The 17,213-nt window shown below is 43.1% G+C and overlaps 1 protein-coding gene across 2 annotated transcripts in view; it reads right to left on the reverse strand.

Moving 5' to 3' along the window:
* The window catches only part of CEPT1 (choline/ethanolamine phosphotransferase 1), a 230,728-nt gene that overhangs the window by 53,300 nt on the left and 160,215 nt on the right, over positions 1–17,213 (reverse strand). For both annotated transcript variants that reach the window (XM_078644128.1, XM_078644129.1), the window contains exon 7: positions 9,473–9,631. In XM_078644128.1, coding sequence (XP_078500254.1) covers positions 9,473–9,631 — 159 coding nt within the window. The remainder of the gene's footprint in view (positions 1–9,472; positions 9,632–17,213) is intronic.

Here is a 17,213-nt window from a genome sequence, read left to right on the forward strand (position 1 = left end):
TCTCAGCAAACATGAATTAACAAAAGATTATTTAGTCCTGAATCCCCACACCCCCGTAAATCCCACCACCCGCGAAACAGTTGTACTTCCCTGCCATTGATGTTATTTTCCGTAACCTGTCTGGCTGTTAAAAATAATGAGGCACACTGGCTTACCTAGGAATTGTTAACTAATCTGCAACATATAAACACTTCAGTAACTCTACAGGTGTGTAATGCCTAATCTGTTTTTTTCCCCCCTAATCAAACCAGTTATGCATTAGTTGAAAAATCATGAGTGATGCAGACCGAACAGAACTGGGGGCATTGTGACATCATAAACTGGGGCACTAGAATTATGCAGCAGTAGAGAACCAAGTTATGCAGCATGGTTGACAAAATTATGATGCAAGAAAAGGCAAATAATGCAGCATAATGGCGAATAATCTGTAGGAGTATTGTTTCGCAATGTTGCCATTTTAACAACTACGAGTATTATCTGGGCAAGTTACACCTCTTTAGTACCCATTTAACACTCGAAAACAGCAATCATAAATTGAAAAAATGTATTTGTTAACCTTCGTGAGAATATTCCACTGTGTCATGCACCATTCTTTCCTTAGTAACGTTTGATCCGTTAACACTAGAAACATTTTGTTTTGTGAACTCTGCAAATTAAGTAACAGACGTTGTATTATTTGGCAAATCCCCAAGTACGTGGAAAATGCCGTGGCTGCATAACAGCATAATTCCAGAGGCCCGGATAGTAAGGCATATGAATAAAATAGGGTAAATCTGTCATCTTAAGCAATGCAGAAGAGATATAATTACATGCAGATAACTGGAAATAAAAGGATTATTTTTCACCAAGCAGTTCGCGGTGACATCAAATAGACAACCAGTTTTGAAACAGTTTGCCTGATCTCCTCGATCTTCTCTTCTTTTCAGTTCAAGAGACAAAGCTATAGGATTTGGTCCTATTTTAAAAAAATGGTAATTTACCCTCTTTTGATTTCCACTTTAGTTTTGATCAACATTTTGAACTGTTCTGAAATCCACAGAGGACACCTGGAGAACTCTATGTAGGCTGCAGCAGCAGCCGGACCCCAGGAGAAGTTCTGAATTCTTTTTTTTACATGCATAAATGAAAGCTTGTGTATATCCACAAGCAAACCCACACATCTCTGTGGGTATTTACTAATTTGTCAGGGCATTCTCATCGCAGAGAGCAGCTTTACTCAAAAACAGGAATACACTGAAATTCTGAATGCCAAAAGTAGATTTACATCTGTTAAAGTGAACATTTGTCCACTAAGTTTAACTGTGGTGCCCCATCTGCTATCCAAATCCATAACGTTTTATATCCAGTGTGTCATCCCATGACTTGCACTTTCCAAAAATTCTCTTGGGCTTTGTTTTGAAAGGTCTGAAACTGAAAATGCGTTCCTGGTTTTTCCTTTAGTTTCTTTTTCTTACGCATTTAGAGCATTTCCAGAGGAGAAACCTACTCCAATATGACGGAGGGGTGAATCTACTTTTTAATTCTCAACTACACAATGCCTATGTTGAACTAGGAGATCTGTTTACTAATTAGTAGGCATACAACGTATCCATAGCATATTATTGTTTTTTTTTGTAGTCACTCTAATTTACAATCTTTGGAATGCTTAGCTGCTGTATGCTCCTCTTCCTTTCTTGTGTTATCTCCTCCCGATGGAATGGACCAAGTACATCTGTTCTTCGTCATCTTTTTTCTTTTAGACATGCAAAGTGAATGTTTTCAAGAGAGGCATTTTATTTTTTGAAGAACGCAATCATAAGAACCACTTTGTTACTTTGGGTTGGCTTGCTTTTAAAAGATTGGCTATTATTTTAAATGAAGTTTTCTTTACAATTAATCAGTTCATGACTAAGCATGTATTTATCCCTAGCTGCTGTCTTTATCATGCTTTAGTTATTTACACCCACAACTGTACTACTGTATGCCAGTCCACTCCATTCTGTGCCACTCCAGTCTCCGTCCCTCAATGACACTCCGCTGTACACCACTCTACGCTACTCCACACAATGGTACACTACGTCACTCCACACTACGTCACTCCACTGTGTCACACTACTCCATTCAACACAACTCCATGCCACTACCCACAATGCCACGCCACTCTATGACACTCCACCCCACTCTACGCACTTGACCTTACTCTGCGCCACCCTGCTCTACACCACTCCACTCTACAGCACTCTACTCTGCGCCACTCCAGGCCAATCCAATCCATGCCAATTGACTCTAATCCACCCTCGTCTATGTCATTCTTCTCTTTGACACCTGATTGTATGTCACTCCACTAACATTTATTAACGCCAAGGTACAACATGGCTCAAAGACATTGGCACAGCCACATATGCGAAACCTATTGGCTTTGCCAATGCTTGTGTACATTTATTGCCAGAATCAGAGACACTCACTGACCGAAGAAGGACTTTCATCTGACTCATACCACAAGCAAAACACCGGACCACAGATTGTTTAAAAAACAAGTTAACCATAAGGTACTACACAGCTAACCATAAGGGACGACTTAAGCCACTAAGGTATTTGAGGAATTTTATTTATTACATATTTGGGGGGGGGGGGGGGGCGCTGTACAATAAACATTTATTACTTTTCACTCCAGTTACTCTATTCCTTAGGTTATCAAAATGCATGCACGTTCAGAAAAGAAGATTGAGCAGGAAATTCTAGACTTGTAGACCCACCTGGTCCCAAAGGCGATGAGTCAGTACGACACCGTCTGTCCCACAAATGGAGGGACAGGCGGTGAAGTGGTAGATAGACAAAAACGAGTAGCGGCGTCGAGATGGGTGATCGAAGTAAAGGGGCGGATGGTACCAGAGTGTGTGGCAGACCGTGAATAGTGCAATATTATGAGCGTCTTTGCACCCCATCCTCCACAGGCACAATTGAGGAGGCGAAGGAGTTGCTGGCGGATCTTCGGGTGCCAGGTCTCGCAGCCGAAGATCAGAGAACTCCTCGAGCAAGAACTCACGGAAAGTGAGGTCACCCAGGTCATTCAGGGACTGAACTCTGGATAGACTGGCCTGCCCATCGAATTGTACCAACTTACGGCTGAGAAGGTAGCACCTCTTCTCCTAAAGATGCTCCTGGGGGTCTGTGAAGTGGGGTGTATGCAGAGAGACCAAAACATAGTAGTGATTCAGAAGGATAGGAAACAGCTGGAGGAATGTGCCTCTTATAGGCTGACTTCACTACTAAATGTGGAGGTTAAAATACTGGCAAAGTTATTGGAGAACCGACTGACAAGTTGTATGGTCACAGATTCATCCAGACCAATCCGGCTTTATGCCGGGTAGGAGCAGCGCGCTTAACCTGAGACATTTGCATGGAGGGTTGGGCAGAGCTGCTGAAATACAGGAGGATGCAGCAGTGGTATCATTAGACGTGCTGATGGCATTTGATACAGTGGAGTGGCTATTCATGTTTGCAGTCTTTGAAGAACAGCGATTTAGACCTTGTTCATTAGCCTGGGTTAGACTCCTATACTCCTTACCACTGACCCAAGTGTCAGTAAACAGGGGCACGTCAAAATATTTCCACTACATTGAGGAACAGGGCAGGGTTGCCCCCTCTCCCCCCTGATTTTCGTGCTGGTGCTCAAGCCACTGGCAGTATGGATAGAGCGATCCACTGATTAAAGGGATGTGTTTATCTACGGAGTGGGAAGTCAGGATCCCTTTATGCAGATGTCTTTGTTGTACATTGCAATCCTCAGTGACATGAACCACAGACTACTGCACATATTTGACTTGTGTCATGAATACTCTGGATACCTTATCAATGGGGAGAAATTGTTAATATACATACTCTGGGGTGACTCCTTTCACGCCTTTCCAGGCTGCAGTACGAGTAGTCTCAGATGAATTCCACTACCTGGGGATTTACATAACCAAAGACCCCAAAGCCTTCTATGAACGCAACCCCCACTGCTGCGCTTGAGAAACTATGCTCAACACTGGAGAACCCTGCTGTTGTAACTTTTGGGAAGAGCATCACTTAGATGATGGAAGATGATGGCCCAGCCCCACGTCCTCTATGTCCTCCATAACACCCCGCATCCAGTGCCACCTAAGTACTTCCGGTCGGTGGACGTCGTGGTTCGTTCACTCCTTTCGAGGTGGGTCTACCGGGATAGCTCTCCCGAAATTGACCAGAAGCTTATTCAATGGCGGAATAATGCTCGAAGCAATCTAGAAATACTACTGGGCGGCCCAGTTCACAGTGGTCAATCATTGGGTCCATCTGCCTCAAGACAAGACGGCATACAGAATAAACCTCTTCAACTTGCAACCAGGAGACTATTTCAGAGTGATATATGGAGGGGGTAGGAGCAGCTCGTTCCCTAGCCAGACTTCAGTCACGCTACAGGTTTGGCAGGAGTCGCTGGCTGCCTTGTGCTGGCAGGATAAAATCACACTTCTGTGGATACCGTGAAACTGGGACTATTAGCAAGGTAACAGGAGTTCAAAACATGGGACTTGATTGGCCTCTCGAGGGTGGGGGGGGCCTGTGGGTGGGGTGCTTCCCTTTGCGGACTTATAGAGGGACTATCAGCTGGCACACTCTGATACTTTCTGTTATCTCCAAGTCAGTCACATGTTGATGGGAACCCTGCCAGAAGGGAAGGAGCTCCCGGAATCTTCTCCCCTGGAGGACAGATTGCTAGATGACTATATGGAGAAGAAGGCGATCTCCCCCACATACACAAAGTCCTTAATAACTCCCTGGAACTCTTGTCTAACCTACGGGGTAACTAGAAGGAAAACCTGGAATAACTAGAGGAGGATGAATGCAGGAGGCTATGGCTTCCCCATAAGAGGTGTCCATACGATCTTGTTTACACTGATACAGCTCAACATTTTCCATAGTTTGCCTGCACTATATTGGTCAAAATGGGGAGGTCTGAGTCGGCGCTGAGCCCTTGGTGGTGCGGGCAAGAGAGTACCTTTTTCACATGCTTTGGGAATGCCCAGCGCTTCAGGAATATTGGGATGAGGTAATGTCTTGTATTCGGAATGTATGCAATATCGACATGAGCAACTTTTCAAAGTGATGTCTTTTGAATATATGGGAAGAGACATATTATAATCGCAAAGAGCGCCTCTGGGTGACATTAGGGTTTATGATCACCTAAAGAAACATAGCTAAAATGTGGAGAGCCACATTGGCCCCCAGACTGAGTGAGTGGAAGACTGTTATGGACTGGTGCATGCTGGCAGAGAGGGCAGTCTACGTGAGTCGGGCTGCCCCAATAAATTGACCATGGTGTGGGGAAAGTGGAATCAACACAGAGGGATGATATTCATGCCAGTTGCACACAGGGGCCGATGGAGTGAATAGATTGGTGGAAGAGGACTTCTAGACAGGGCGAGTGTAACTGCTGACCTTATTTGCCCAGGATCAGACTATGTATTCAATGTTAGGTCATGCAAATGAATGTCATCGAACTGCAAAGTTTAGTTTTTGCAATAAAAAGATTGGAGGGAACGAACAGATAGTACCACCCAAAAAGTTGAAGCAGTAGAGAGGCTGCTCTCTGAGCCCTATCTTAAAAACAAGGTGTGGTTCACGCATGGAAAACTCCATAAGTGACTGTGTTCACAATGAAAGGATTTATGCTGGTCCACTTTGTTAGCGCATTCAATTCTCAATATGTTAGGAATAATGGCATAATGCAAAATGATGCCCCCTGAATGTGATGTGGAGCTCCTGAGTCTCCTGTATCGAACATAAATTCATTGGCTTTGGGCTTAAGGGGGAACCAAGAAGTGTGTCACCCCAGTACCTCAGGGGCTTGAGTTACACTCTTGATTAGGAAAGATGGAGAGGAGAATGACAAAAGTAGCAGTATTGTTAAATTTAGAAGATTCTGATAGATGATGCTCTCTACTCTAAGCCACAATGTGGAAAAGACAATATAAATAGTATTTACTGTGTGGAGCATTGTCGGTTTCAAGTCTATAATGCCAATGAAGAAAATGCCTTTTCAAGAATAACCACTAGATAGTCTATAATGCATCAGATGTAATTCTACAATACGTCCCTACTGCAAAATTCATATACTCTGTGACCTTATCAGTGCTGCTAAATGCATTTATGTTTCCAGAATTTAAAAAGCTCTTTGAGACTGGATTGACCTATGATCTCAGTGATATCATGGACCACACCCGCAAATTTGCCATCGCTGCACTGAAGGAAAGCAGTTAAATGCTTTTCAATATTCACAAAGACTAAAGGAAATTCAGTGATGAGCCCTGGTGAGGTTGCAACTGTGAAACGTGCTTTACAAAAATAACAAACCTGTGCTGCACTACAGGCTACTTCGGTGATATTAGGTCGGTCTGCTAGTCCAAGAGAACACTAGGTGTCCCAAAAGCCAAATCCAAAGGAAATAAGCCACATGTCCACTATCAAAGATTGTACCAGGCTCGCTCTCCATCCCAAAGAAGCATGAAAGATGTATGTCAGGCACTATGCATTTCCCAACGGTGTTTTCAGTACCCATCAATAAAAGCTAAGGGACTGCACAGCGAAGTACCTTTGCCAATAACTGAGAATTAACAACATTCTGATATGTTGCATCTTTCCTAGAACACAAGAATTACCTACTGCCTAGCAATACTTTATATATCCTGCCAAAAATGAAGTACCAGGAAATTACATTCGGTTTAAATCTTTAAAAAAAAATAAAAAATATTCACATTTTGACAATTTAATAAACAGCACATATTTTATAAACATACTTAGCCGTGAGGTGGCATTAAAACTTATTTTAAACAAAAAGAGAAGAAAAAAAAGAAACCATTAAGCATTAGTTCATCTAGATCCTATTTACAATCCTACAGAATTAAATACTTGTGGCGTTTGCTATGCCCTGCCCAGCACACCATTATCAAATAACGAAAGTTAGGACAGGTGTGCTGCTAAAGGAGAATGGGGGGTCATTTATAGAGGATATGTTTACTAAAGCTTATGGGATATAGGAGAGCTTGCACAATTTAAATTAAGACATCTGTATTCAAAAGGGAACAGAAAAGCTTTAAATTATTTTCTAACTTGAGTAAGCCAGATTTGGCTTGGAAATGCAAGGTTAGTAATTATATGGGATATCAGTGGATACAGGAAAGTCCATGGCCCCATAGGTTGCTGTATGCTACTTGGGTACTTAGTAGAAAGTGCTCTGTGGTGCGGAGGGGCCAATTAGGGTGGTACCATGACATTTCTTGTCCAAGAATTTGAGAATCTTTGTGTGGCTTGCTCGACTCAATCACTATGGCATAAAAAAAAAAAAGTTTACAACAAATTGCCAGTGCATCTGCTTAAAGACAAAAGCACAATTGATTGACAGAATGCAGAACAATGCCATACATTCACCCCAGTATAGAGATCTGGGCCTAAATCCATCGTTTTGTTAGCTCACCATGCCATTCCAGTTTGGACCCAGCCATATGCAAATCAGTCGTGACCCTGTGCCCAATGGAAACAGTCCAGCCCAAAGTGCGAGGCCAGGTCCTCCCTGGACTGGAAACAAACATCCTAGGGCCGGTTTGGGCTTTCAGCCCTCATCAGCCAGGATAGCTAGACTCCAGTGGCATGGAGAGCACGGGACCCACGTTTGGGCATACCCGTTCCGTTCAGGGTGACAAATGCAAAAAGAATAATTGATGGACAGAATGCAGAGCAATGTCCTACATTCACCCCAGTACAGAAATCTGGATTCAAGCTAGCCTGGCTGATGAAGGGTGATATCCTGAAACCGGTCCCAGGATGCTTGTTTCCGGTCCAGGGAGGACCTGGCTTGGCAGTTCGGGCTGGACTATTCCCACAAGGAACAGGGTCAAGACTGATTAGCATATTGCAGGGTCCAAACATGGGTGGTGTGGTTAACAAAAGAATGATGGATTAAACCCAGATCATTGTGACTGGGGGTGAATGTTTGCATTGTCCAGCATTCAGTCCATATGGCCCTAAGTGGCAAGGGCATGTCCAGACGTGGGTCCCGTGCTCACGACACTACTGGATTCAAGCTAGCCTGGCTGATGAAGGGTGATGCCCTGAAACCTGTCCCAGGATGCTGTTTCTGGTCCAGGGAGGACCTGGCCTGGCAGTTCGGGCTGGACTTTTCCCACAAGCAACAGGGTCAAGAATGATTTGCATATGGCTGGGTCCAAACTGAGGTGGCGAGCAAAAGAATGGATTAAACCCAGATCTTTGTGACTGGGGGTGAATGTTTGCATTGTCCAGCATCAAGAAAAAGCCCCTGGACTCCAATTGTGAAATAAGTTTGAGACAACAGCTTAATATATGGGACACCTGCGACATGATAGACTGGTGTCATGAACTCCAGCACCAATGTATTTGACCAGATCTATATCTGTGTGGTTTTGTTAGCTCCAAAAGAGGAATAGAGAAACTAATTACATAGTCGTCTATCTAGCTAGTTCAAATTGGTTTATCAACTTAATGGCTTTAAAGGCGGGTGAAGACATGGTCCAATAAATAGCCTGCAAAGTGGGTTGAATCACTACTTTCTAGATTGAGATTAAAACTTCCAGATTTATATAAACAGTAAAGTGGATTTCATCGGATGTTCAAACCAAAGTTTCAGATGTCCTAAGAGGACTATGTTGCTTTTCCCTAAAGTGCAACAACTGATATCTTATAACTGGGAGAGTTTAGTAGCAGCGATAGTAGGGTGTCAATAAATTAGAATAAAAAATAAAATGATAGCTGAAAAGTTACTGACTTTACAGAAGAATGAAATGCAGTTGCAGGCAGTGCCCAAAAACAGGAATATCCCGGAGTTGAGTTAGGGACTGTTCATTCAGAATTAAGTTCTGTCCAGTCCAGTGCTGGTTATCATGCCTGGTAGCCCAGAATTTAGTAGTGGCTAGTGAAATGCCATGTGCCTTGCCTAACACCACAAAATTAATTACTGGCCGGGGACTCATTTTTCAGTGCAACCACGAAACAGTAAGCCACTTCACAGCACTGAAAATGTGTTTGACGTCAGAGTACCACCTCTACCCACTATACATTAACTACTGGCTTAATCTCATACCTTATAGAGCGGCTCTATTTCTCTTCTTCTCTTTCTTATTTTATGTCTTCACTTCAAGTAAGTACAATTATAAAACGTAACGTTCCTGTCTCAAACTTTCAGGGCTTTCTTGCCAACCCCAGACGTTTATATTATAGTTTTCAGTAATATAAAAACGTATTCAAAACACAGGTATTAATTTCTAAATTTGGATTAGTTCTAGTAGCTTTCATTTCCTGTCCAACAAATGGGATTTGCGAGACCACCGTTCCCCAAGCACTCCCATGACAACGTGAAGAACTGAACGCAGAAAATACCATAAACTAGACAATCTACTAGTGCTCAATAATTTGAAAAATATCAGAATTTGACACTTACCACAAGTTTATTTGTTACTTTGGCAGACACAAATCCAAAAGCAAGTATATAAAGGCAAGGATGCTTTTCAAAAAGTTGAACTGCCGATTTCTTGTAAATCATCGCTGCTAATACGATGACCGATCCTATATGGAGCATGGGTGAGAGGACGCTAGTTCCCTAGAAAGAGAAACTGCTGTTAAATATATGGCAACAATTAGCGTCATATTAATTTCAATCAGTAGTGCGCACTAAACAAACATTATCGGGTGGTGGGGGGGGACGGGGAGGGACCGAAGGGCATTACAAAACGAAATAGATACTTAATTTCAACAATACAATGTGCAAATTAAATCTCCCCTTCCTTATCCTTCAAGGAGAGGCAACCCTAAACAGGTCAGTGTGTTCTCAAAACTTCTCAAAATGGCTGAAGCCCTATGTGGAATTTCCACACAACCGCAATATCTTACAAATTAAATAGTTTTAAAAAACCCGAAAATCAACGTTATTCTTCAGATTTGTACAGGGATTGTAAATTGACCCTTGAAGTGCCAACTTTTCTAATTTTCGCAAAATACTTTGTTTTATTTTTATTTCCCTTTGCTATTTTTATGAGAAGCTTTAGTTTCCACAACTAGCGCTATTTCATTGCTACAACTGTATGAACATAAAAGACTATACAATTCTGCAAAAGAAGGAAGCAATTTTGCTGCATAACGGAGCAATATTTTGTTTTTTAAACACATGCAAAAGTAAAACAAAAATGGAAAGGACTCCATGTTATCATGTTGTGCATTTCCAGAGTCTGACAATAATTGTTTACACATTTCCTCGAGGTTGAATATTCTACATGCGGTAAGACTGTCATAAAGTGACTAAGAACTAGAGATAGTATCCTTTTAGCTGATGAAAAATAATCCCCACCTATGTGCCCCAAAGAAGGCATACACCAAGAGATCGTCTCCATTAGCCACCAAGAACACATTTATTGTCACTTGTTTTCGATTATGAAGGGTCTGCTGTATCCTTTCCTATTTACACTTTCTAACTTTGCTGCAGCTGATTTTACTTCTAATAAACAACTAAAACAAAGTAGATACATCCATCTCCTCACCCTGCAACTACTACTTTTACTTCATCCTCCTCCGTTCCTTCTCATCCTTTTACCCCCTCCTTCCCGTTCGTGTAATGCTGCATGTCTACATCTCCTTCCACCATCCACTTCTTTAATTCTTAGGGCAAGTCTAGACAGCGCATGTGCTGCTCTGCGAGGCATGTTTTGTTTCGGTATGTAGGCTTTAATTCCGCCCCTGGCTGGCGATTCGTTCAAAGGTGTCTCGGTCGTAAAAGCTTGCTTCCGTTTGGTTTATGGCCTATATTTGTCCCACATTTTCAGGTCTCGCTCACTCCCTCATTAAATGGCCTATTACGTGTATTCTCTCTTTAAAGCCTTTTTAGGTCTCACCTAGGCAGCGAGGGCCTTTAGCCATCGGTCTGCTCCTTTTCCCCACCCTCGTGCTGGCATCCACCTTGCGGGAGCGAGCAGCAACACGCGTGCTAATTGCAAACATATGGTTCTTGCGCAGCAGCTGCTTGCTCCCGCAAGGCGGAGGCCAGCACAAGCACCAGTGCTTCAAATTCCAGCAAGCAAACAGCACACCTCCCCCACTTGGGATCAGATTGCAGTTCCCTTAATCTTCCCGGTGCCATCCACCCTCTATGAAATCGCGCGCTCTAGTTGTAATCCCATCCTGCCCAAGTGACCTATCGCACGTCCTTATGTTCCTCCGACTCGAGCACCGTGCACACTGCCGGACTGATGCCGGCGCCTGTGATTTGCTCCACCCTCTGAAATTTACTCTGAGTAAGCAGCCCCTTAGTTAGGGATCTTGTGCCCTATTGTCCCCACATGCTACCGCCGTGCGCAGCCCTTCACCACCTGCCGCCTGCTCTCACCGGCACTTTAACTTGCACTTACACTTGCCAACTCAGGCTCTTTCTAGCAATTCTCCCGCGGCCTGCATGTCAGTTCCCATTCACATCCCTGATCGCTCGGCCCCACGCCACTACTTCCAGGTGACCCCACTGCCATCCACTGGCTCGAGCGTGCACCCATCGCCACAAGCACTTCTCAACCACGCTCCTTCATCCTGTGCCTCATCGTCTCCCTTTCCCTGTCCACGTGGACGTCCCTTACAGTCCCATGCACAGCTCATAGCCCCCGTATTTCACATCGGGTGCCACCGGTTCATTGGTTCTTCAGACTTTCTCCACATCACCCTCCTTGCCCAGGCTCTCCTCCCTTGTCATACCCTTTAGCCTGCATCGCCCACCGGTTCCTCACATCAGATACATTGCCCTGGCCTCCTCCATGGATCAGACAACCGTGGACATCTCGAGCCCTCACTTTTTCCTTGCACCGCATTCCCTGCGCCATGCCTATCACTGATTTTCACAGTACGCTGTCCTTTCCCTCCTTACATAGACAGCTATCGGAGCTCCTGCAACTGATTCACTCTTAGCTCCGTCCCCAGCTATTTCATCTGTAAGTTACCTCCTGTAGTCCAATACTGTATAATTATTAAGAGTGGTGTGTGCGCATTCAACTGGGGACGGGTGCCAGGGGGTGTGAACTCCCCACCAACCACAACACACACTCTAACACGCATACTTCATATGACCACAAAATGCACAACTCACAAAACAGCGCCACACATGCATGAAACACCACACTACAGGCATAGGGCTACAAAGCAGGGTCATCTCACACACAGAAAATGCTACTCAAACCATCTCTACCACACACAACACGCACATGAAGACAACACCACTTCTTAGGCACATTACACTGACACAGCTGAGTATTACTATAGAAAACTTATATAGAGCTGGAGACCTGGTAGAAGATGGGTGTCCAGGACAAAGAACAGCCCAGTTTTCACTATAGTCCAGTGCTGTGTACCCCTTTCTGCTCGCCTTCCCGGTCTCCCCTCTCCACCACGCACGCTTTTCTCCCTCTTCAACGATATAGCACTCTGGCCCAGTCCAGTGTGTGTATTCATTTCATTTTTTAATACTTTTAAGGTGAGTTGTTGCTTTTGTGTCGTTGCTGGCAACTCTAGTCTGACATGCATTTTGCAGTGTTTCCCAGTTCAGAGGCACTAACAGGTTTATCACAACGTAACTTATAGTGAACTGAACCATGCACCAATATCTCACGTAAGACACCTCTATCCTAATTTGCATCTTGACTGGTGTACTGAGACATCTGCGGTGCCCTAGAGCTCCTATAAAGCACCTTAATCCTCACTTGCATTATGAACTGGTATGTCAGTGCTGAGCCAACAATGGAGGCTAATAAAGGTAAGCCTTTCTCTGGTTATCTTTGGGGTGGATGATTGATTTGTAGGTAGCATCAGAAATTTGTTGTTTTATGCAGTACTACTGACCAGAAGGGAAGTTTGCCGTAAATGGGTGAGCAATATAACTCCACAGCACTCGGAATGGCTGGAATTCCTTATATAATATATATATATATATATATATATATATATGTGTCTAGAATGGATCTTTCAGGGAAAAAGTAAAAATAGAAAGCTTTCTAGAAACCATTAACTGCTTGGTTAGAGAGCATAGAAGGTGTACGAATTAATTGTTTTTCAGTTGCTGATTCAAGTATAAATTTACATCCAATGATTACACCGGCTAACACTTCTGGACTGCTTCAGGGCCCTTACGAATTTCGGAGAATTAGGCAGTATCAGTGTTATACCGCATGAGAGACACAGCCGCAGAAAGGTTGGTGCCTATTGGAGTATGCCTGTTAGCGGTTGGTACCCCTCACAATAATAAGGGCAGAAAAAATGGACATCTTTTTCTGAGGCGAATGAGGACAAAAAACCAAAAAAAACAAGAGGCTCTTCAGTACAACTGTCCCGATTTATAACTCAATCTTGGCCTGCCTTGTGCACTACCATAAGGAAGGCCTGCCCACTGTATTAACAAGCATTGGCATAGCCAATAGGTCTCGCCTTTGGAACCTTATAAGTATTTAGTTATGCAGTACAATATCCTTGCTGCAACAATATCAACTGTTGCATGGCTAAACACTTATAAGGTCCCAAAGGCGAGACATATTGGTTATGCAAATGGTTGTTACCTTTATGTGTGCACACTATTTTATTTTTATGCAGGCTGCAGCATTTTTTAAAGAATGTTCCTTTTTGGTCCCTTTAGTTACTTAACCCTATGCTAGATGTGTGCAGTGTAATGTAGGTTAATGATTTTGACTAACACAGTATAGCGTGCACTTCTTGTAGATAAAATCCTTTTTTCAGTTTTATTCAAAACTACATTCAAGCGCTAATTTAAAGCCTATTAGCTGATGAAAAACATTTGTTACTTCCTCACATTTTGTAAACGTGACCACGGTTTACTTTATTTTTATTTTCGTTGCAAACTCCATTTTCGTTCTCGTAATGTTCTGTTATTTTTGGGTTTGTTTGGCGTGTATGCAATACACTTATTCCAGAAGCAAGATTTTAGTTTGATTAGGGGCGGGGTGAATTTATATTTTTTACTTTGTTTGTGCACTCTTATTTATGTGCAGGCTTGATGAATTTTGCACAGGACTCAGAATGAGCTCCTTTCAATATTCCTTCTATATAATGTCACAAATACTGGTATTTGCACCTAGCGGGGTAGGGAACGGTCCCCTACGTGGAAGCAGGACATTCTAAGTCGCTCGAGGCAGTGCGGCTAGCTGATTCTCTGGTCCCAGCCATAATTCCTCATTCTTAGTCCTCTAAACAGTACTGCTTCTCTGGTCCTGTCGGTAATTTCTCATTTTTAGTACTCTAGGCAGTGCCGCCGTTGCTTCTATTCCCAGTTGTAACTCCTCATTCACAGGCCTATAGACCGTGCTGATAGTTGGTTTTCTGGTCCCAGTGGTAATTCCTCATTCCTAGTCCTCTAGGCAGTTCTGCAGCTGTCTCGCTGGTCATAGTGGTAATTCCTCATTCTTCGTCCTCTAGACCGTGCTGCAGCTGCTTCTCTGGTCCAGTTGGCAATTCCAACATTTTAAGACCTGTAGACAGTGGTGCAGCTGCTTCTTGGTCTTATCAGTAAATCCTTGTTCAAAGTCCTCTAGACAGTGCTGCTGCTTCTGTAGTCTCAGTGGCAATTCCTCATTCTAAGCCCTCTAGACTCCTAGTAAAAAAAACAATATAATTTACGCCAATAGCTCTTTCAAAAATGTGTGACTTATCCCACTTCAAATGCTTGTTCCTTCTGTCTCAGACACCTGAAACCGAAGATTTTGACTGTTGCTTCCCTGCTGATTCTAAATATCTGCTTCTACTGAACTCGGTTATTCAGTGCATCTTTACCATTAGGTAATTGTCTTCCTTTTGAACCCATCATGGTTTGCTTATTCTACCCAATGCCCTATTTCACTCTTACCATTACCCTCGGAAATTCTCAGAAGAATTTTATGTTTTCGAATTTACAAATTACTAATATTTCTGCATTACGGTACAGTTTTCTTTTTACATGCCTACCTAAAACATAATTTCTTAAATCTTGGTATTTTATTCTTTAATCTAGTCATCAAAACTTCCCCAGTTTGGTACCTTTGAACTGATTTATCACCGGATAACTTGCTCTTTTCTAGTTTTTCTGCCTTTGGATTCTGTCTCGGATCTGAATTGGTTTCATCCTCAATAACTCTAACCTTCAGTGATCCAAAGCAGGCGGTTCTGGAACAAAACCCATTTTTACTGGCTTTACCCTTTTAAAAGAGAGATCATCTTTCCAGTTACATGTTTATGTTCTAAAACTTTACATCGCTCCCCTATTCCTACTTATGCTTGTTTTAATGATTGTATTTCCATTTCTTCACTTACCAGAACCAAATGTACAGTTACATAGGCCTTTCAGTTTCTAGTATTAAGAAAAAAAGGAAAAAAAAAATCGTAAACATGTGCTTTTTCCCCAGCTATGCTTTTACTTGCAACTCAATTTTCAGTCAGGCTGAAATACCGTCGGTCTCTTTATGTTGGTCTTATGTTAAGAAGCATTTCTTTCCTTTCAATCCATTCTTCCGTCCTCAGTTCATATATTGTTTTGTCCGAGTTATTATTCTCCGATTTTACCTCATCATTACTCCTTTTCAATTTAAATATTTAAGCATAGCCTTTACATGAGTGCATCGCCGCCCTGCTCCTGACTAATTTTTTCTTAAATGCCTCAATGTTCTATCCATTCAGCCTCACAAGGATTTCTATATTGCATTTAGACCCTCTTCCGTCATGTGCTCACACACACATATATATATATATATATATATATATATATATATATATATATATATATATATATAATATTATACAAACCTTTACATATACACACACATATATACATACACACAAATATGTTTTGCAGTTTTATATTGAGCGAACTCGACCTGTAGGTATTGGAGCACTTGATATGAACACCAGCTACATTACACAAGGGGATTCATTTTTGGTAGGCACGGGGAGATTAAGGGCCTAGTTAAGTATTTGGCAGTTCACTGGTGGCTTGGCGACTACTGCCGCAACGGCGGTCCGACTGACATATTACAACTTCAGCGGTCGCACTGCCATGGGTCCATCGCAAAAACCAGGGATCCGCCATTCCCTCGGAGTTGGCATGGAGTTCTGGGGCAGTAATATGTTGCCGGTGCCACAAATATATTAGGACTTTTCTGAACTCCACACTTTTTGTGGCAGTGATCCCGCCATGACTAGTGTGGTGGTCAAAAAAGTGAAGGGGCCCTCCACGGCCCCTTGGTGTCACTGCGAATGGGGGAGCATGCTGATGTGCCCCCCCCCCCCCCCCAATCGGCATGCACCCCAGTTCCTGCATGGCACAGACTGCAAAGTCCATGCCGTGCAGGAACTAGCTTTGGCCTTTAACCTGCACTGCCGCAGGACCGATGCATCCACCACCAGGCCAAGAAATGACTTGTAATCTGACAGGAGGCGGTGGTCGAGTTGGGCATCTTGGAGCAGGTCTCTGGCGTGGCGGCCCGCTCCAAGAACGCCAAACTCCTAATCGAGCCGAAAGTGATTTGCCAGTTCCAAAGTCGGCAGCTCTTTATTTATTTTTAAAGTTTTATAGAGCGCAAACCAGACCCAAACTATGGTATCAGAGCGCTTTACATAAGGCGTAAGGTGAAACATTCAAAGGAGAACATTGCATACAAAGAAACATAAGAGTAACAAGGAGAGAGGTAGGGAGAGTACACTGACACTCTTGTTCCCCGGTCAGTAATCAATAATCAAAAGAAGAGTGTCTATGGAGAAGGCTAAGCCGTTCTAGGGAGCACAAAAAACAACCACACTGGGATGTTGAAGAAAGCCCTCACTCACCACCTAGTGATGACATGCTTCATCATCGGGCCCCACCAAAGAGACCGAGTGTCTCTTTGGTGTGCTGCAACGCCAGGATTACTGCGGAGCGGGATGGTGAGTTTAGGGCGTGTTGAAAGCAAATGTGAGCTAGTGAATGATGGGGGTATTTAAAATGGTCAGTAGTGTATCTGAGGTAATAATTTTATTAAATGATCACTAAAGACAAAAGATATTAAAAATATGTGAGGGAACAGTCCACTTTAATTGAGTGGTGGGTTCCTAAAGGGTAGTCGACATGTTTCTTGCCATCGAAACGGTGTTAATTTACCCGGCAATTCATCAGGACTGTGTGTGATAAACCCTGGCGG

Source organism: Lissotriton helveticus, chromosome 5_1 (assembly GCF_964261635.1).
Source record: "Lissotriton helveticus chromosome 5_1, aLisHel1.1, whole genome shotgun sequence".
In the NCBI taxonomy this organism is placed as follows: Eukaryota; Metazoa; Chordata; class Amphibia; order Caudata; family Salamandridae; genus Lissotriton; species Lissotriton helveticus.